General features: G+C 39.8%; 2 protein-coding genes across 2 annotated transcripts in view; both read left to right on the plus strand.

The window, feature by feature from the left end:
• Positions 1-9,719, plus strand: part of LOC112462217 (heparan sulfate glucosamine 3-O-sulfotransferase 5) — a 39,881-nt gene extending 30,162 nt beyond the window's left edge. The window contains exon 5 of the mRNA XM_025027861.1: positions 70-9,719. Coding sequence (XP_024883629.1) covers positions 70-954 — 885 coding nt within the window. The 3' untranslated portion in view covers positions 955-9,719. The remainder of the gene's footprint in view (positions 1-69) is intronic.
• Positions 9,720-16,262: 6,543 nt separating this feature from the next.
• LOC112462216 lies at positions 16,263-20,871 on the plus strand. The gene is made up of 9 exons (XM_025027860.1): positions 16,263-16,351; positions 17,275-17,386; positions 17,533-17,763; positions 18,182-18,281; positions 18,371-18,932; positions 19,016-19,214; positions 19,298-19,667; positions 19,749-20,094; positions 20,238-20,871. The coding sequence occupies exons 3-9, from the start codon at positions 17,542-17,544 to the stop codon at positions 20,650-20,652; spliced, it is 2,214 nt and encodes a 737-aa protein (XP_024883628.1). The 5' UTR covers positions 16,263-16,351; positions 17,275-17,386; positions 17,533-17,541; the 3' UTR covers positions 20,653-20,871.
• The last annotated feature ends 1,582 nt before the right edge of the window (positions 20,872-22,453 follow it).

The raw sequence follows: 22,453 nt of genomic DNA on the forward strand, positions 1-22,453 counted from the left end.
AATTGCATTTCGCGAATGTCTCTCCGCAGACAGTACCAGACTGCCATGTATGTGGTGGATTTATGACAGGTACGCGCGTCGCCGCCCCTCATCTTCTCCAACTCCAAGGTTCACTTCCCGCGCACGAATCGCCATCTTCCCCAGGCCATCATAATCGGCGTACGCAAGTGCGGCACGAGGGCATTGCTGGAGATGCTCTTTCTGCACCCGCAGATACAGAAGGCGGCCGGCGAGGTCCACTTCTTCGACCGTGACGACAACTACGGGAAGGGTCTGGAATGGTACCGCCGCAAGATGCCCTACTCCTTCAAGGGACAGATCACCATCGAGAAGAGCCCCAGTTACTTCGTGACGCCCGAGGTGCCCGAGAGGATCCGCGCGATGAACGGCAGCGTCAAGCTGTTGCTGATCGTGCGGGAGCCGGTCACCCGGGCGATATCGGATTACACGCAATTGCGCACGCACGCCGCGACCGCGTCCACATTGACCAACGGCACGCCGCAACAACAGCAGCAACAGCAGCAGCAAGTGGCGCGTACATTCGAGGAGCTTGTTATGCGACCCGACGGTACCATCAACGAGTCCTACAGACCGGTCGCCATCTCCCTCTATCACACCTATATGCATCGTTGGCTGGAAGTGTTCCCCAGGGAGCAGATTCTCATAGTGAATGGCGATCAATTGATCGAGGATCCGGTACCTCAGCTGCGCCGAATCGAGAATTTCCTCGGGCTAGAGCCGCGCATCGGTCGGCACAACTTCTACTTTAACCACACCAAGGGCTTCTATTGCCTGAGGAACGAGACTTCGGAGAAGTGTCTGAAGGAGAGCAAGGGGAGACGTCATCCGCGCGTCAGTCCGATGGTCGTGACAAAGCTGAGGAAGTTCTTCAACGAGCACAATCAACGCTTCTACGAGCTCGTCGGTGAGGATCTCGGCTGGCCGGAAGAATAACCATCGTGGAAAGTCCCGACTCGTTCGTTACGCGACGCGAGTCGCGTGTGCATCCAGCGGCGGGCATGATCGTTCAAAAATCAAATACATTATCATCCTCTATCCCCTATCGTCCTCTCGCCGAAGAAGGTAATATCGCTGCCGATCATCGATGGAAATTAACCGCGGGTCGAAGAACTGACGTCGTCGACCAAGACTCTTCGGCATTACATCGTTTCGATCAGCGATATTCTTCGGGGACACCGACAAGGATAAGTAATTCATTATTGATTATCGATTCCTTTATTCTCGTTAAAGAGGTTTAATGCGCTGATGTTTCACGATGAAAGTATACCGGCGCCGTTATTAGCGGGATGCATGCGAGACCGAGCATCTTGTTATTGCATTATCAAACATGTAAGCGTATATACAAAACAGGCGCACACAGAGGAATACACATATACACATACGCGCACACACAGAGACAGACAGACACTGACACAAAAGTTACAATAACGCCGGCCAAAATAAAATAGAGACGCGGATCTGCGAGACGGACGCGATCGCCTCGTGGATTCGCGCGGCATGCGGATCACATTGGTCCGTGACTTTACATATCAATTTTACATATCGATAGTTTACATATCAATAGGTTAACTAGTTCGTATGACAAAGATTGAATATTTTTATAATCCACATTGGAAGTTGTTATATCGCTTATGTCGTTAAGGATATTACGTAACGCGAAGGATTCTCGCGCGATCATGAAGATCGTAAGTTTTATTTATCGCGCCTCGCGCATGCACGATTCACTACCCTAAGTATAGAAAGAGGAGTGTAATTATTATGCCAGTCTACTTTTTTTTTAGAGAAACCGAGAGAGAAAGTCGAACGCAATATTTTCTTTCCCGTCTCCTCTAAGTTTATCTCTTCTCTTTCTCTCTCTCTTTTTCTCCCGGCAGAAAAACGCGAACGTTCTTCTCCATCGTTCTCTGACACTGGATATTGGCGCAAGCGTTCCTCTGGGAACACGAAGAGAGAAGTAGGGTGGAATCCGACCAACCGCGAATAAACTCGTCAGCGGCAGCATAGACGGAACGGTTCGCCGAGGCTTTATCGTAGAAATCTTTATAATCGATTATTCTCCAAATCTCCCGATGGAGCTTGAACATGTAACGTTCTTTATACGTAGTAAATTTCTATCGAATGAGACCGAGTATTACACATGTGTAGCGAAAGCAATGCGACAACGGGAACTCCATCATGAATTTATTACAACAGTACGAAAAGCCCTCCCTTTGTCGTTGAAAGAGCTTTTAATTATTACCCGGGATAATTAATAATTTGACTCGTCGTCGACGAGGATGATGGACGTCGCGAGACGTAACTAGTACGCTTTAATACAATATGCTTGCGGATTTTGAAAGGCACATTAAACTTTGTAATAACGAGAGAGAATCATTATTAAATACCTGAACAATTTTACGGAAATTTTTATATTTTTCTCAAAATCCTCTTTTTTAATGTGGATCATGGCTGATGAGGATCACCGACGATTGGAGACGATTACAAAGTATATATATGTTATTGGGAACGCGGGGAAAACAAGGGAGATGAAAGAAGCGAGTCGTAGTAAGCGAGAGCTTGCCGCTTAGCGAGCAGGCTCTTCTCTCGGAAGGATACGGCGCGCTGCCATAAATAATCCGCTTTGCGGCGCAAGTGAGTCGTGCATGCGCGGCAAAATGCACCGTGCGTTAATTCGTGCGATAAATACCGATCGCCTGGGCTCCGTTTCAGCGGCCGGAGATCTCGGGGAATCGGAGTAATCGACGTTCCGAGGCCAAGTGCGTCAATTTTCTTTGCGCCGCGATTATTTTCCAACGAACAGGCACTACTACACCTATTATCCGATATCTTCGCAATTAGAACATTTAGAACACGTTCGGTGTCATCGACTTGGAAGCTTGAAGCAAAAAGGAGGCGATTCACGCCGGTTAAATCATTTCCAACGAGAGGAGAGAGAGAACGTTTATTCTTGGTACTGGAGCGGAATAAGCTCCCCGAGCTTATTTCTATTAATCTGTTTTCACAGTTGTGATTATTTAGAAGCGAAGCTCCGCTTTACGCACACCGACTTCGTTAATTACCTCGTCGCTGCAATTTGCCCGCCCGTCACAAATGGGTATAACGTTGTTGCGCGGCTCGATCATCGGTTTCGTCGAAAGCCCAATCCGACGAGGTCTCGTCAACGGCAATTTCGAGTCTCGAGCAATTCGGGCCTCAAAGAGAGCCCGTGCGTCTCGTCGTCGTCGATCCTCCTTTTCGCCATACACGCCGCGCTTTGATCAAATCTCTGCTCTCTCTGCGGGGACTCGGTTGCATTCGGTGTAAGTTGTAATTTCCGCAAACAACCTTTGATTCTCGTTGGATTACCTCACCGGTTAGGTACGGGTTTATAGAGCACTCGGGATGCGAATCTTTCGCGATTAATACACGAGCGAGAGAGTTTCCCCGCCGATAGATTATCTCTCTCTCCCTCTATACGCTTTCTCGAACAATGTCGGATCGATAGAGTCGGAACGAGCGAGCAATTGTTATCGCAAGTAAATTTTCAATTAGCAGATTAATACCGCGGCGTGACCGAGGACGAATTCGAAAACGTCACGCCATCGGTCTTTTTGCGACTCCCCCCGCATAATCTTGCGGACGAATATTTAATTTCCTTGACTAATAACCGTAGCGAGTTTTGTTCGGTGCTGCACGCGTGACACGCAATCGCTTTTCCACGGCTTTAAAACGCACATATCGCTCGATATTCCTCCTCGTGACGAGCGAAAGGGATCGCGTTACGACTTCCGACCTCCGCGCCTAATTAAGGAACTTGCAGACCTTCTTTAGGGAAGTCGCGGCACGGCTCGATAAGCTAAGAAGCGTTAGCCGCGGTCACGTTAACCATCTCGCACGCTCGGTTACGCTCGTTTAAACAGTCGAGGGAATATTTTTCATTTAATTTCGCATTCTCTAACGAGCGATAGCGTTTTTTTGAGATCGCAGCGGTATTTAATCGCCCGATCGATCGTCTCCTTTCTACTTTTTCATTTTCGAAGAGCGAGCAGAAAGAGATTTCTCGAATGAGAATTGGCGCGCCGGCCAGATATATAGTTACGTTTTCGATTATAATAATGTCCGGGCAACGACGATGGAATCGCCAAGAGCGAAAGCTCTTTGTGAACGAATATTAAATTACCGCGACTTTAATAAATCTCCCGCCGAATCATCTATCCGTTGGCCGTCGTTAAAATTACGGCGCGAAAAAATATCGTCTCCGGAGCGGAGCAAGATAAATATTGTTCCTTTCCGTCTCTCTCGTTACTGCAAGGGAACGAATAGAAGTTTCATTCCCCGGCGCGCATCGCGCGCGATCACGATATTCTCCCTCGGCCTGCTCCGCGGCCCCGGTCTCGGGCATTCACCCCGACTTTAGTGGCGTTAACAACCCCCCTTCCCTCCTTCCTCTCGGGAGGGGGCGAGGTGCTCTCTTTTTCATCTCTTTTTTTTTCTCCATTCGTCGATGTCCGGTCAATCTACGGGGATTTCACACGGCGGCCCTGTGCCATTTGCCGGGGTGTCGCGCGAAAACAAATATTTTCAACGCCGAAGTTAGCGCGGGAGCCTCTGTAAATATGTCATTTCGTTCCTTCGCATCTTCCGGATGAAATATGAAACGACATGGAACGGCCACCTGGCGAGATACAGATGTCGAACGTGTAATGTACCTTGTTACGTATACACCGGAGGTGTCCGACGACCTATAAAATGTAACACACATCGCGCTGCCATGGAAGTAGAAATTGAATTGGGGTCTTTCGGAAACAGCTGCCCGCGCCCGGATAACCCCTTTGCTTTGACTGATCGATATTGCTCGCCATTCACGTGGACGTCCAGCGAAATGTACGCAGATCCCGCGGATCCCTCTTGTCCCTTTCGTCTCCATTACGGATGCACCCTCTACGGAGCGGAGCCGAGATGAATATGTATTTTCCAGCGAGCGCGCGGCACGCGAAAGCACTGAAATTTATAAAGACCCCGTAGCAGGTATCCCGTACCATTTCCCAAACTATTTCCTCGCTTTTCGTGTAATAACGATCCCGTGTCCGAGATATTTAGCCTTGAAGATGACGGACGATTTATTCGCGAAAAATTCTTGTCCAAGAAAAATCCTCCGAAACTTTCCGAGTATTTTCCGCACACTATATATATATATATATCTCTTTCTACCTTTTTAAATATTTTCCGGTTCCTTCTTCTCCATTAATACCGATACCCGGACAATGAAATAGCCTGACACGGTCGCGAGAGGCGCTTCTTTTCGCGTGTGATGAATATGCATTTTATGCAAAATGCATCCGCGCTCGCCTCGACTTAAGTCGAGGAAGAAGAAGCGCCGGACTACGAAGGTATCGCAGGAAGGAAGGGTTCGCGTAACGATCTCGAGAAGTCGCCGCGAGTAAAGGAATTATACGGAATTATGAGGGCGTGGATTCTGATCTAACTATCCGTGAATCCGAATATTCAATGCGGAGGTCACCGACCTGCGGCACTCCGGTAAAGTCCGGGAAAGGAAATAGGAAACTGTACAACGTATCAGGAAAATCACGTAAGGATAGACAAGAACGGGGAAGGGGGGGAGAGGAGAAAAAATGTCACCCCCCGAGGGAAGAAATTTTACGGCGCATCGACTATACGGGGTATCTCCGAGCGCGTTATACTACCGGCATGATAAAATTCAGAATCGATTCTCCCTTAATCGCGTATTACTATGCGATACCCGACGTGAACGGCGAGTTACTTCGGGTCTCGGGGGATAATAATAACGCGGTAATCAACCCTCGAGAAGTTTCGTGGAATGGCGGCTTAATAATGCACGCGAAATGCTCCCGGTATCCACGTGTCGAACCAATGACGAAATTGAATCGCAATATTCGCGATCGTTTTGCTAAATCACGCGATAGATTTCGGATCAATATAGGATAGAAGCTATTTTAGCCATTTCAACGTTTTTTTTTTTTTCTTAATCTCGGTTTAAATGACTAAACAGAAGCATTAACGTACTAAAAAGATTTTGAATACTGGTTCCTATATTACACATTACGTTTTTTAAAATATTTATTACTCTGTGATAACGTGATATTATTTGAATAAATATTGTCCGTAATAACAATACATATTTTTTTTTCGTGTAGCACGGCGGAAGTAAAAATGGTGACGCGCGGCACGAAGCTATGGAAAAAACGCGAAAAAGCGTGAAAATATCGCTGTTACTACGCAAAAATCTAATTAATTGCCCGTGCAAACTTTTTCACGCTTTAGATTCCGGAACCTTTAAAAATTTTTCGACCCGCTATTGCCGGGCCGAAAAGCGGACACAAAGGTCATTCGTTTGCGCATTTCGCGCGACTGCGTTTACCGGAAATACTCCGGCAGGACGATTACTCGAACGTTTGAAAATTCAAATTTTAGTGTTGAGCGTTTTTAGAACACATAAATTCTTATTCGCATTTTAAAAAGATACGAAGTAAATTAATGTTTTTGGATGATCTTTATACACAACTCGAGAACGTGCGTTTGAATATCGAGAAGAACCGAGCTATGTGCCCTTTGCTAAATAATCGATGAGAGCAACTTGATCTTCGTTTGTCTTCGACTCGTTCCCGTTTATTGATCGCAACGATCAGTTTGCTCTATTTTCTTCCTTACCGTTAAATCATTGCCTTTTACTACTATAAACGGTATTGGACCAGCTAAATCCGGAAAATTGCCATCTATAAGCATAATTAAGAAGTTCGTTTTTGCAAGAGAAAAAGATGTATTTTCGTCCGACCCGTCCACTTGTAAGAACTCGAAACTTATCTCCAACAAATAATAAACGTCCAGTACCAAAATACACGTGTATCTCCTAAAAAAATTTTGCGTCTCCAGAAATAAAAATATCAAAGAGGATATCGAATGATAGGTGTCAGATTATATATAAATATAATCATGAAAATTAAATTAGAAACGGTGTGTACGTTTTTATAACAACATTCTCGAAGAGATTGACGCGCAGGGATAGGCCTTCGAATCTCCCGAAGCACGAAGGGGAGGTTAGACCACGGGAGGATGAAAGAAACCAAGACATTAACGAGTCAACAAGGAGGGTGTATGCAATTATCTCTTTTTGGGGTGGCACGCACTCTCGCGCTCGGAACGTTAGCCGTTAGTCGTTAAAAAGAAAATACATATCATACTTGATAAGGGTAGAATAAGAAGGTCGCTCAACGATCCTTGGATCACTCGAATCTATACTTCGACAAATCCTTGGATCATTGAATTTTCGGATCACCGGATCCTTGGACCGTCGCGTCGGGGAGATCCACGGATCATCGGAATCGCGAATCATTCCTTCGCGTCGCGCTCGCCACGAACTTGTGCGTGAATTCATACTCGTCGAGTGCAATTTTGCGAGAAAAATTGCACATAATTCAATGCGGTGCAAGTCCTTCCAATAATACTCGATCGCATCACTTTGTAATGGTACAAAAATTCAATTTATGACTCAATCGCTGAGAGACACTCAATTCGAAAAATGAAAAACTTATACAAGGGTGACTAAGTCGGAGGTGAAAAGTACAAAAGACATCAACAAGCAGCAACCTTCCAACGAGAAAGAAATTCGCCCCGGAAAGCGAGGAATCTATGAATGGAGGGACATGTAGTGGATCTAGGATACAATGTGTACACGCGCGAGTTGCAACTTGCGCTTGCTTTCCGTTCCTTCTTATCGGCTTTCGCGAGTCAACGGCGGCAGTGGAGTACACTTTCTACCACGGACGGGGGATATCTCAACGAGAGAGTGTCCCCCGTCCTGCCCCTTGCCAACCGGCCCATCCTCCTTTTCCCTTCACCTTCATCGTCTGTATCGTGCACCCCCGCGGGAGAGCACTGATTTATTTAAAAGACGAAGTCGACGCGAAGCTACCGGCTCCGTCACTGCCGGCAAGAGTCGCTCGATTCTCGCATCCCGGGTTTCCACTTGAATTTTTATTTTACAAATTTTTGTCTCTTCCGGTACACGTGCCGATTTATTTCCCCACAGTCATTCACAACCGACTTTCCCTATATTTGGCTCGCTAAATTTACCGCGTAGTAAACTCGAACTAAAATTTACATTTCCAATTTGAACCTGTGCCCGTAGCTAAATATACTCCGCTTTCATAATTTAAGTTCGAAGTCAAACTTTATCGGCGATGATTCAGACATTAGATTATGACTAATATCTTCAATTCTCAGCTGCTTGTAATTCGAGCTTTATTAATACCTCGACTTTTAACCACACCACCATTTTTCCCCGCGTAGACTGCAACAGTATCTATGCAGATATCTCGCGAGTAATCCTCCGAGGAAATTTCTCCGATCAGGAACAAATGGCGGAAGAACAGTGTATATACGTGCGCGCTCTTTGTTCGCCTATAAGATTCCGTTTTGTACCACGGGAGAACGTGGCGGGCGCAATCGGCGCTCTGTCGACAAAATATCAGATATCTTATCGAGATGACAGCTTCTTCGATGACTCGAACGCCGTTGTTGTTATCTTTCAAGTTGTTCGTCTCGTAAGAACTTTTGATATCGCTCGCGCGAAGAATGCTGTATCAGAGGTGCACAAACTAATGCGCATTCAGCTCGATTTAGACCGGTTTGTTATTTTTTTGAGACGTATAAATCGAATTAAGTTAAGATATACGATGTTCTAAAGCACGCTGCACATCTTTATTTGCCAAGAGAAACGTATAATTATTATGTTGTAATAATATATGTAAGTATAATAACTTATTATTATGTTAAGATATCAGAAAAGTCATGTCTACTTTATAATTATTATTATATTACCACTCTCCCTGTGATGTCAAATTAGCATATCGTAACTTTTGTTCCCGCAATATTAAGTGCAATATGTCGTTACTACCACTGCAATCTATTTTTATAAACGGTAAAAATTGAAACAGCGAGAGACGATCCATTATCGGTTTATATCAAACTGGTGAATAATGCGACAAGTGGGGCCAGTATCCTTTTTTTGGAAGGAAAGATAGTTAACCAAAGAAAGAGTGTTAAGGATTTAGTTGGTCTCATTCGATCGCTCGTTTATTTAAGTATTTTACCATGTCACTTGTGTGCGATTTGTGTGAGATTTCCGTATTCTTTGTCCGGATGACAAAAAGCGAGTTTGCGCGCCGCTGGTAAGGCGTAAGGATAGACGTAAGATAGATTTACAAAACCGTAGCTATACGTTAAGCAATAAGCCACGCTAAAAGAGAAAAAAAACGATACATATCAACAATTGCCTGTACGGCGTACACGATGTCGTTTCTCGACACGTGAGCCGGATTAAGCGAAAAAAAAAAAAGAAGAGTGTCACAAAAGCGAGGTGTCCGTGCGGAACCGAGAACGATCGAGAAGCAATCGCACAAGTTACGGGGGTTGAGGGATAACAAAATATCTTATATCGCAAGATTTTTCTGAAAATGTAAGTATCCGAATGTTTGCGAGACTATATAGATGGCGGAGATGAAACTTTTAGAAAACATTTCGTCGATCTTTTTATGGCGAGCATGTAATCAAGCTGGACATTCCGTGCACATTTACAGAACGTGTTTTCGTATTCTCTTTCATTCGTAGTGTTTTTATAAGTACATCGGGTTCAAACGTAAAAAGCTTGTATATATATCTTTTTATATATATATATATACATATATATATATATATATATATGGAGGGGTAAAAGCCATAAAGTGTAAGTTAAATTTTTCAAAATATTGACTCGTGTGCATAGATGCAATCTATACAATATATAAATTGCATCTATGCACACGAGTCAATATTTTGAAAAATTCGACTTACACCACTATGGCTTTTACCCCTCCATATATCGGTCCAAACGTAAAAAGCTTCCTGTTGAAAATTTTCGGTAGTTTTTTCTTCGGAAACGCGTGGAATGGAGGGAAAAAAAACCGTGAGAGGGTTGTTCCGTAAAGCGGTAGTTTCCCTTCGGGAAAGCGTGAATTAATACACGCGGAAATATCGATCGACCCCGAGCCGTGGCGCGCATACGGCAAAAAAGTAAGGTCGTTCCGCGAAAAAAAAACGGAGGAGAAGAGACCCCGGCGTAGGAGAGAAGACGGGGGAGAAAAGCCACATCTCGCGGCCATGTCCGTTTGGCGCGGCCGCGTTTTCCCCGGGAGAGCCGGCCTCCGGTGGAATATAAAAGGCTTTTGCGCGGCGACCCGGCAAAAATCGCCGGCACACGCCTAATCGGCCGAGGGTTGATTCGATAAAACGTGCGGAAACGCGGCGCGACGCTGCGCGCCACGCGGAATTTGCATTCCGCGGGGAACGGCCGGCGGGACCGGCCGTGTAAAGTCGAATTTCACTGTTCATCCCGAGAAATCATTATGCCGAGAAACTTCCCGACTGCTTCTCGATTCGCGAAGGGCGACGCGCAACCACCTTAGGGTCGCATCAAACTAACGCTATAGTTCAAAACGAGTACATATCACTAGTTGTTAATGGCGCATCGTACATAGGTTTAATAACGATTAATAATTAATTTATTATACATTTACCCGTATCTTATATATATAATATACATATAAAGAATTGATATATGTATATACAATATCTATATACATATGTGTACACACGTACATATATACACAAGCTAGCGCGTAAGTTTTAATAAGACAGTAGAGAGAAACGACAGAGGGAACGTAACTTGACGATTATTCGTCGCTAATGTTCCGACATACGAACGGAAATACGGACAAAAGCTATTCTCCATCGATATCGAAACCAGACAGTATTTTAAATGAGATATAATGATCGTTAGCATCGTTAGCCACGTATGTCTATTACGTACCGTTTAGCGTTGGTAATCAGTTTCTGTTAGAGGCTTTATCCGTTTGTTTTTTTTTTCATCACTATATAACGGTATTTTTTTTTAACGAACAATTGCCTAAGTGCGTCACTGAACTCTATTTGAAAAATTGACACAACCTGTAAACGTTATTTTGCGTTGCGCGAAGTTTACCGGGTGATTTACCGTTTAGAAATAAAAAAAAATTAAATTAAAACCTTAACGTTATATCATACAAAGCCGGGCATCAATTAAGCACACAACTGCGCTTCCACAATTAAATTTTTATAACGACTTGTTGTTATACATTGAAATCTATCGACAAACAATACATTTATTACGCGCGATTTAATTTCAACGCCGAAAGAAAAAAAAAGTCCTTCAATTAAATGTCAGAAAGCAACTCTTCCTCTCGTCGACTTTGCTCTAGATCGAAAGTGACACGAAATACTCGTATTCAGAGATACATATACAAACACACACATGCGCGCGCACTCACGTTCACGCACACACTCACACGCGCACACGTAACACTTTTAATAAACAAAAAAAATTATCGTTATCGATGTCTACGATAAATTGTTAAAACCCGAGGCGGCACCGAATCTCTCGGAATCGTTGCCGCTCCTGGGCCGATTTGTAATTAACGTTTAACGATATTTATTATTTTGTTTGTAATAGCATATACCGTGTATGTGTTTCCCGTTTGTGGTTACCCTTGCCATTTCCTCTTTCCTCTTTCCTCGTACTTCGATAGGAACTTTAAGGATAACGAATTTCTCGTGTCGCTTCTCACTCTCTCGTACCTTTTAAACGGGCGCCCCGTTAGACGCCCGGCGTAACTAATTAATTAATTCCCTAATATGTTGTACTTGGTCCGATTGTTTAACTGCATATACGAGCTAAAAGTCGATTTTCCGGCCGTCGTTATCCGTGAGATTGTGAGATCCACCAACTCCGCTTCTCTCGTATCGGGTGACGTCGCGACGTCTCGCCCCGTTATATCGAGTGTCTTTCATTCGTTGCCGTAGCGGTTCAGCGGATGCGATGCGGTGCAACGGAACAACGAACGATATACGGAATCGGTATAAAATCCGACGAGGGAATTAATCGTGAGGGAAAAGATGCGGGGAAAATTTATAAATGAGAAAGCGGCAGAGCCGCTACTGTCAGCCTCTGGCAAACCACCGGGATTTTTATATCGGATAAATATATTTAAACGAATTTATTGGAAATCTCTCTATTGAGGCGGGTAATTAATCTCGGTGAAACTATATCGAAATAAAGATATCGTATTATAATTAAATTAGTAATATTATCGCAAAAACTGTAATAATTGGATTATCTCTCGAATACACTCGGGGCCGAGATTCTGCGACGCAGCCATCGTATTAACCCCTTCTTGCTCGATATCGGGATTATCTGGCAATTTTGCATCTCCGATGCATGATTAAAAGAGGCGCTGTATCAACTAATAGCTTCTTAAAAACCGCGATACTTTTACGAGACTCTCGGTATATAAAAATGTCTTTTAAATCGGTAGCTCAAATAACTGAATGTAAATTTATCGCGAGTAAATAAAAGTATTCACGTAAAATAAACTTTAAAGGTGTATAGAACTATTAAATATATAATTAGATCGCAGAATTTCTCACCGACGGAAATTATGTGATACAAATTTGTGTGCGTTACGTATTTGATAGTAAATTTTATATTGTAGGATATTTATACAATATCGTTATGAGACTTTATAGGATAACGTAGTTTTAGATAGACAAATTGTTGTGATTTAAATAATTTATATCTTTGCATCCCATTTTATATCCGAGATCTCGATAAAAGTGTTTTACTGTACCGAGAATCACAATATATATATATATATATTAACACGTTGTCGTGTTAGGAAGGGGTTAAAGGGATCAAAGAGCTCGTAGCTTAACCATGTATACACACAGGTTTCTATCGCGTTTCTATGCGCATTATTGTAAATCGCGGACAGACGTTATTAAAACGCTGAAACGAAATTCATGGCATTTCCTCGACCAATATGAGTTAATAGCTATAGCCTGTTACTTCTAGCGTGTAATAACGTCCAGCGACGAACATGATTATTAAAAAAGAATTTTTTCTTTAATATATTATATGTATATTAAATGCGTTACATAATATATATTCGATATATTTTTTGTATTATATTATATTTAAATGTTACATATTATATTATATTATATTATATATACGTTACATATATTTCTGTTTACAAATTTTCTTTATTAATTGTGTTTCATCGAAGATTCGTTAATTATAAGCATCAATTTATAGAAGGCGATAAAAGAACTAAAAAATATGCGATAATATCAAATTTATGTCAAAATTAATTTTAGCTCTTGTATTTATAACTGATTTTCTTTCCCTATTGTATTGGAAATATTGCTTAAAAACGAAACGGGATAGTTTTTCAATAATGCTGCAAATTGTGGGAAAATGACCAAGCTTGACTCGTCCCGAGTGCTGAACGCAACATCTAAAAGCGACGGGCGAGCGGAACTCGACGAAATAATTTACGATTTACGTATGTCGCGCGACCAATGTCATATCGTGTAACGAAGAGCAATAATTCTCACCCTGTTGAAAAGAAATTCAATCCGAATTACGAGCGCGGTCGAGCTGTCGCGAATGGCAAGCTTCAGTCGAGGGTTGAATCTTCGGCGTATCGCAGAAGGGATTTCTGTGCGAAAAACCCTCGTTATACGCTGAGGATTATTTGAAAGAGGAAAATGCGGGAGAGAGAGAGAGAGAGAGAGAGAGAGCTCCGTCGAATCGAGAGTGAGAGAACAAACATCGAGATATGTATAGTACGTCGCGGCAGAAAAAGATGTGATCGATTTCTGATAAAATGATGCGGATTCTTGTATCACTAAAAAAAAAATAGGAAACAGAAGGATGCGGCGCTAATCGAGGAGACGATCACGCGTTTATTTCGATCTACATGTAGCAATACGAGAGTCGCGCTCTCCGCGTGTAACAATTTCACGCAATAAAAAGATATAGCATAAACGCCCGCTAACATATGCGATTCGCAGTTACATATATTATATAACAATGTAATTGCGTGAGAAGCGTGTGAGAGCGGCGTGCTCCGGCGCGCGATCGTCTCATTGATGGCTCATTTCCGGCGCCCTCCGCGCCGGCATAGAGCGAGGTCGTAAATCACGTTTTTACGGCAACGCTCGCGAAACGAGCGGCCGAGCACGCGGCGGAGGGCCGAATTGCGGATGTAATGCGCGCCACGTTTCGTTGAATGAGTTATTATTATTAGCGTGGAGGAGAGCATCCTTGCGGGTTACGTCGCGCGTATATGCTTTATCCGTACGCTCGCACGTATCGGTCATCCCGTAAGCGATACAAACGCGTCTCTATTGTCGTTCGTTTTCTGTGTGATTAACGAAGCACAGTCTCCGCTTTCGTTTCTCACCGATCCGTACCGATCTCGCTCGTTCTATTGTTCCTACAAAGAGACGAGGTGAATTCGAAGCAATTTCGGACGAGATTGCTTCTGAGTGTATTTTTTAATAAAAAATAAATTTAAAAGTTATTTTCAACGCCACACATCGTTTACGGTAAGACAGGTTCGGAAGTGCTACGAGAATAGGTGTTTAAGTCTTACGGGATGACGAATTGTTCTTTCTTTTTTTTTTTTAACCACGATAAAGCTTCGAGCTTCACCCGGTATAACGAAGGATTATCGAGCCCGAATGACGCGGAAGAGTCGGATCGTGGTGCTGGAGACGGTAATTGCGAATGTTTCATCAACGACTCGATGATTAATTTTAAACCTTTTGTATGTTTATATGCAGTTAAATAATGTATACATAATTATGTAATTCAGTGTCGTAAAAATTTAAACCGATCGTAATACCTACACGTACCTCGTTAGCGGAAAGCATGTGCTTCGAATTATCCTTGTAATTTCGTAAGGTGATTAAACGGACCTTTGAAAGATCCTTGTTGTGTCGTCAATTGCTGTGTCTGTACGCCTAAGGGCAACTTCGACGAACTCCGATTAACTTAATCGGCGATTAATTCAACCGACCGAATTGCTTAAAGCAAAATTTCTAATAACTGTACAATTCATCGTCTCTTTCTTTTTCTTTCATATTCCTAATCTAATCCCTGTTTTCCATATTTCAAATAACAAAAAATCAATAATTTTATCTATGTTAACAGAAATAACAGAATAGTACAGAGATTACGTGACAAAGTAATTGACGATCAATTCTATCGACAGAATTGTTTAAAACAAAATTTCTAACTATATGACTTGTGTAATTGTCATTCGTAATTTTTTTTAAGCGGCAAAAAATATTAATAATCCTATCAAGATTAATAAAATAGTGTATATATATTACTTGATCTTAATCGGCGATTAATTCAACCGACAGAATAATTGCTTAAAGTAAAATTTCTAACCATATAATTTGTTATTTCTGGTCTATTTTCTATATATTGAACAACAAAAAGTTAACAGTTCCACGTTAATAAAATAGTACAGTTTTATTTAATAAATTAACTGGCAAAATTAAAATAAACTTTTAATTGTATTATTCCAAATCTTTTCTGTCCATATGTTAATAAATTTTATTTACTTTCGTAGAATGACAAGTATTATTAGATAAATTAAACGATAATTAATTCAATTGGCAGAATTTTGTCGACAGCATCATTATTCCTATTGCTTTCTTATATGTTAAACGACAAAAAATCCCATGTATATTAACAGAATAGTGCGCAGGCATTGCTTGACAAGTTTATCAATGATTAAATTAATCAGGAGTTCGATTGAAGTTATCCTAAAATGATGAATCGTCTTCGTCTCCTTCTCAGAATGATATCTTTTCTCGCTGCTATCATTAAATATTTATTTGGAATTTCTATTTACCGATTAAAGCAAACTTCCGTACTCTCACGAATAATGATACGTAATCGTCGCTGCACAAAATTCGATTAAACAAGTTCGCGTCGTTCGCGAATAGAAGCCGCGCGCGGAACATGCGCTCGTTGAAGTCGAAAAGTGGTCACAGATCATCACGCGAATGCTCTTACTGAGCTGGTTGAGCAGCAAACGGTACATGTGGCGCCATCTAACAACGTCCTTTGCAACTTCTTCGTGCAATGTCTAGTTTCTGTCGGTAACACAGGTTACTGTGTTTACCGACAGCGCGCTGCAAATACTGACGCGAACAACCACTGTTTGTCACTGCCTGTCTCATTTATCGTATCTCGTATCGTCACTTATGGAGGATTTACACTGCGTCCGATGTTCGACGTACGACGATCCGACATCCAATAGGAAATTTTTGTCTCTAATAATAAATTCTGTTATTGGATGTCGGATCGTCGAACATCGGACGCAATGTGAATCCTCCATTACTTCAACAGTTCAACACGTTTAGTCCACGTGGAAGCAAGGTAATAAACTTATATAGATATGAATCTTTGCAATATAATTATAATAAATATATTAAATCGTCGCTGCACACAATTCAGTTGACTCTATGGTTAAGGTCTCTATCGGTAATACGAGCCGCTGTGTTTACCTACAGCGTGCTGCAAATAATGCCGCATAATGCCGCGAGTGACCACTGTTCGTCACTGCCTGTATTATTTTTTGTATCGCCTCTTGAGTGGCCACGTCAATTCACTATGATTCACCACGTCATCAATTGGCTGATTACAAATAAAAATATCTGATTGGCTGGTTCAGTGGAAAAATGTTGTCAATCGCAACGCGGTCATACGGGACGTTCCCTTTGGTTTCCTTCGCCGCTTCGTGAGTCATAAGAATTGACCAATCACAATCGAATTTGAGGAGAATAATCGACTGTGATTGGTCAATTCTTACGACTCATGACTTTACGACTCGCATTGTAGACCTAGCATAAAACCGTCTTAAGTTCAATCTTAAGATGTCATGAACCAATCACAGAGCCGTATTAGCGTCTTAAGACATTACTTAAGACGATCTTGAAGAATAAATACCGGCCTCAGACACAATGAGAAAAATAAGGAATAAGATAAAGAAATAAGACATGTTGCATCTCACTTTAATGTACGTGTACTGAAGTGAGATGCGACATTCCCTTATTCCTTATTCCTTTGTCTTATTTTTTATTTTTCTAATTGTGTCTGAGCCCTTCCGTGTCTTGAAAAAAAAGATCGTCGCTGCACAAAATGCCGAGTATCTATCATCGGTAATACAGACCGTTGTTTACCGACAACGAGCTGCAAATAGTGCCGCGAGTGACCACTGTTCGTCTTGAGTGGCCACGACAATCGACCACGTCACCAATTGGCTGATTTAAAATAAAAATATATCTGATTGGCTGGTCCAGCAGGTCCAGTGGAAAAATGTTGTCGCAACGTGGTACGTGCCGTACGTGGTCAAACGGTACGCTTCCTTCACCGCTTCAACACGTGGAAACAAGAAAATAAACTCTCTTACAAGTAAGTATAAGTATACTTTGTAGTATAATTATAATAAATATATGATATTATGATATAGCATTTTGACATGCTAACAAAGCGCAAAGATAATTACATTTTATTATATTTTATTATATTATTACTTTATATTTTTTATCTTTTTTCAGAGAGAGAACATGACATCCAATTATCATTCTTCACATTGCGATAGTGATGTCCAATATCCTTATACTGACAGAGTAGTGGTAGGAGAGGATTATGTTGATTTCATATATCAATTTGTGAAGGACAGCAATATATCCGCAAAAAACTGTACGAATACTACTAGCATAAGTAATATTCGTAATAATATAATAGGAACACCTCGCAATTTTCCAAACCATGAAAATTTTCTTATGGTACGTATGTGCATTTTCTGATATTATCTGTTATTCACGAATATAAAAGAAGCGGACTAATTGAGACGCGATTGATGATGCGCAAAAGTTATTTTAAAGTTTTAAATTTTTATATATTTTCCAACTTTACATGGTAAACTGCGCGCCGACTAAATTGTCAGACTTGAAACACAGCTCTGGGTTGGAATAGTAATAATCCTCTCCTGATATTATATCTGTATTATTATTGTTTCTATAATTATTATTATTCTATACAATTATTATATTTCTATAGAAAGTAATCGCAATCTAATTTTATGCTACAACATTTGGTAATAGTCAGTACTTTTTCCCAAGTAGCAAAGATGACGTCATAGACGTTATTAAGACGTCATTTGACGTCACTTTATTATAATTGGGTTTTTGCTTTTTATTACAGAAGAAGTATGATTTCGATATTTCAATATCTCCATGGCAGAAACAAGTGCCATATACTTTTGCATCACAGCGTTTTAGAGATACTTATTATCATGATATTGGTAAGTAACATTTGAATTGATAAACAAGATATTGGCAAGAAAAATGTTTATGTTAAGAAAAGGTTATACGTAAATTTTCTATTTTGAAGATCTTGAATTTCATGAAGCTGTATATCCAATCCGAGTCTCTATATATGAAGTATATAATTATGGGAACGTAACTGAAGTTTGGGCCCAAGATTCTGATGATGAGAGTCGGTGGCTTCCATTGTGGGGTGGAGACCCTCAGTTCTACGGAATTTCTGCATCCTATAGACGCAGACATGCGGAATCACGGATATTTTCCCCGTTTTTACGGTCTCGTAACCAAAGGTTTAAAACCAAAAAGCTTAGACTACAATTTATATCCAACTCTTGCACACAGCTAGATGCTGTGTTGCTGATCGGTACATCAAAATTGATTTTACCTAAAAATCCTGAAGATGAGAGTTTATCTGAACTGTTACATCGCATTTGGGTACAAAGACATTCTTGCTCGAGTTATTGTATTTGTTGTTCTGAACAAAAACAAAATGACTTTCAAAAGAAAGATGCTTGGAACATGTATCTATTGGAGGACTTTTATAATACAACACGTGATTATGAAAATGCACACTCGGATATACTTGATCTTCAAAAGGAATTTCCTAAATATTGCGTTATTTGTAAAAGGTATTATAATTGTCGATATTAAGTAATATTCAATCTTATTTTATTTACTTAATAATGAAAATGTGTTTCAATGTTATTTGCAGCGATGTAGCAACGAGTTTTCACAAGAGTAAGCTCGCGCACAAGCAAGTATCTCGAGAGGAAGATGTGCCATCTTCTAAGCAGGGACATGTGAATCACCCTTTATTAAGAAATCATTGGAATTATGTAAAATTTATAGAAGATATCAAACTCTCTTCGGGAGACTCCAAGGAGCAACTTGACAGTTTTTCTGCGTTTTCTGTAAAATATTTTTGAAGTTTATTTTTCGTTATAATTTATTACAACATAATCTCATGTATTAAAATTTTGTTTTGTTTTTGCAGGATGAAATAATACTAATGATATTAAAATACTTGGATATGAGGTCGTTTTGCCGTATGAGCAAAGTAAATAAACGTCTCAATAATTTAACACAGGATCCTTTTCTCTTTAAATGTTTGAACTTGCGAAATTTAAGAAAAGAGTACTCTAGGGATTCATCCTTTTGTTATGATAAAATTCTGTCTTATTTTGCATCCAAATGTAAATATTTACAACAGTTGGATCTTACAGCGAGCTGTATTTCTGCTCCGGATTTCGTAAACTTTCTTCAGAGTTGCGGCGATGGTTTAACGCACTTACGATTAAATAGCTGCAATTTTGTTGACAAATTATCTATATTAAAAATTTCAGAGATATGCAAAAATTTGAAAGGTACATAAATAAATATGATTGTTAAGATTACAGATAAACCGTATGTGACTAATATATACATTTTTTTTTTGTTTTTTTTAGTATTGGATCTCAGTTATTGTACTCTGGAGGGAATGGACCAAGAAGTTTTGAGTCTCGGAAATCTAGAATTTCTAGAGAAATTAGACCTTGAATGGTGCGGTATAAGAGCTGAATCTCTTTGCAAAATACTGCAAAAAACTCGCCGGATGCGTCACTTAAATTTGAACATGCTGTCTTTTTCGCACGATGATAGAAGATTATTACATTTAGACGCAATCACAATACAGTTAAGAAATTCGTGTCCAGACTTGGAAATAATAGATTTATCGGGCAATATTATTACATCGCAAGGTATTCATGCCCTCGCTGAATGCAAGAATTTACGAAAACTGACAATGATGGAGATGTACGTGTGTGCTAGATTTTCTTTTAAAACACATATTCTTTATCAAAATGTTTATTTACATTTCTTGCAAACATTATGAAATGGTTATGTTGTTTTTCTTATTGCGATTGAAAAACCGTATAATAATATGACTTTTGTTACAGAAACATATTCGCACCGGCAGGATATTGCATAATCGATAAGCATAGCTTGCATAGATTGTTTTCCTCCTGTCAACGCTTAGAAGAAGTCAATTTGATGGATCTCAATTCTGTGTACTATCCCAATAATTTCTACGTCCACGATGACGATCTGACACTGTGTAAAAACTTAAGACAATTATACTTGTGGGGTATATCTAGTTTCGCAATTCTTGAGCAGTGTCCTAAACTACAAACAATCTACGTTCTGCGGGACGGGTCCATCGCCATGCGTGATGGCCAGGCGTTCGTTGCTCAGGCGAAGGAAAAATATCCACACGTGTCCATCCTTAAATATCAAAAGCAATTCGATCTTGATGATAATGATGAGGGATATTATGATGATGAAGGAAGGTGGCAGTCTTACCAATTTGGCTGAAATTTAACAATATATTATGTATTTTGGCGTGTTAAATTCGAATATAAAAGCTAAAATCGTCGCTATCAAGTAGAAACAAAAGTTATAAACTACTAAAAGTGACAATTTTCGGGTTAAGAAATATTCTATATCGACATCAGGGTATGTACAGGTACATACATGAGCATCAGAGAAAGCATGCGCAGTGATGTAAAAGTGCACAAAATTTGAAATAAATAAGAGTTTTGAAATGATTCTTGTATATTTACATATATTATAGTATAAAAAAAATTTAGAAGTTTGCGAGGGAGGGCCTCCACCCTTTCCTCTGCACTCCCACGCCCAAAAAAAATTTTCCAAACCTAAACTTATTTCTGACAAACTGAAATTTGATTTTGCACTTTTAATCCATGCAGTATCATGCAAAAATAATTTCTCGCGATAATCTCAGTTTGCAGACCGTGAGCCATATCTGCAATCGTTCTTTCGTGAAACTTATTATTTTTAAATTGAATTGGCAAGTTCTTTAAAATTTTGTTTCCTTGTTTTGATTTAATGTGCTTTTTTCAAACACACCTTATTTGTTTAGACCTTTGGCTTAAATCATTGGGAACATCCCGATTGACTTTCCGACTTTATACAAATTCAAACCCATTCGTTTTTCGTCACTTGAATATTTTTATACGAGTTTTAAAGCTTCTCAGGATAGGTACTCAATTCTTTTTAAAATTATTTCTTTTTAAAGCCTTTGTCTTGTGAAAGTCATTTATAACTGTGATATGTATCACTAGTTTGGAATTTTTATAATTTTTTGCATACAAAACGCAATTCTTCCAGATGCTTCTCTTTATTTCGTAAATGGATACTTTAGCGACAGAATATTTTTTTGTATGTGTTTAATTTTATCTACTGAGCAGCATTTGTCTAAAGGATCTATTCTTTGTGAAATTGAACTATTTGTGGTGCACCCTTATTTTTTGCATTTTGCGGATTGGACGTATATAATCACTATTATAAGATTTATTCTATATTAGTGGCTGGTCAGTTGTGGATGTAGTACGGTACATATTCTTCATTGACATAAATACACACAACTGCGACATGTTTGTGCACATCAGCCTTACAAGTGTAATAACAGTTTGAAATGAAACAATGATCGTTTCAGAACTAAGAAACGTATTTATAAGAAATTCTTTCATAACTGACGAAAACAATTATTTTTACAATTTCGAGAAAATATATTTTTTATGAAACAGAAAATATATAATTATTGCAATAGTTCAAAATAGTTACATTTAAAAATTATATTATTTATGAACAATAGTTTTATTTAACTGATCGTTTCTAATATTTCTTAAAAAATTAACTACAATGTCTTTCAATTTACAAATTTATTTACTATAGTTTCGGATAAAACTTTTAATTAATATAATTCGCGCAGCACTGTTATTGACCGCAATTTCTTTGACTTCACGTGATTACCTCGAAATAATTTTGTTCCTAATTTTTTAAAAGGAATAAACATCAAAAATGTTAAATCCTTTTTTATAAATAATGATTTTTATTATAAATAAGTCTCAGCAAGGCGCGCTTCAATTTTAGGTGCATACTTAACACGTTTATTTTTCGTCAATTCAATTAATGCTACATTTCTTATTGGCTACAATATGTTAAAGTTTTTTTGTACCAGTCGATCGTATTTTCCGTATAAAGTATACGAATTTTATACATTAGCGAGATTGATTATCGATCAATCTCGTTTCTCGTACAAATACAATATCTTTAGAGATTTTGGACAAAAAAAATCAGTATTAACATTTTG

This window comes from Temnothorax curvispinosus, unplaced genomic scaffold (assembly GCF_003070985.1).
Source record: "Temnothorax curvispinosus isolate PA1 unplaced genomic scaffold, ASM307098v1 QBEX01012062.1, whole genome shotgun sequence".
Classification (NCBI taxonomy): domain Eukaryota; kingdom Metazoa; phylum Arthropoda; class Insecta; order Hymenoptera; family Formicidae; genus Temnothorax; species Temnothorax curvispinosus.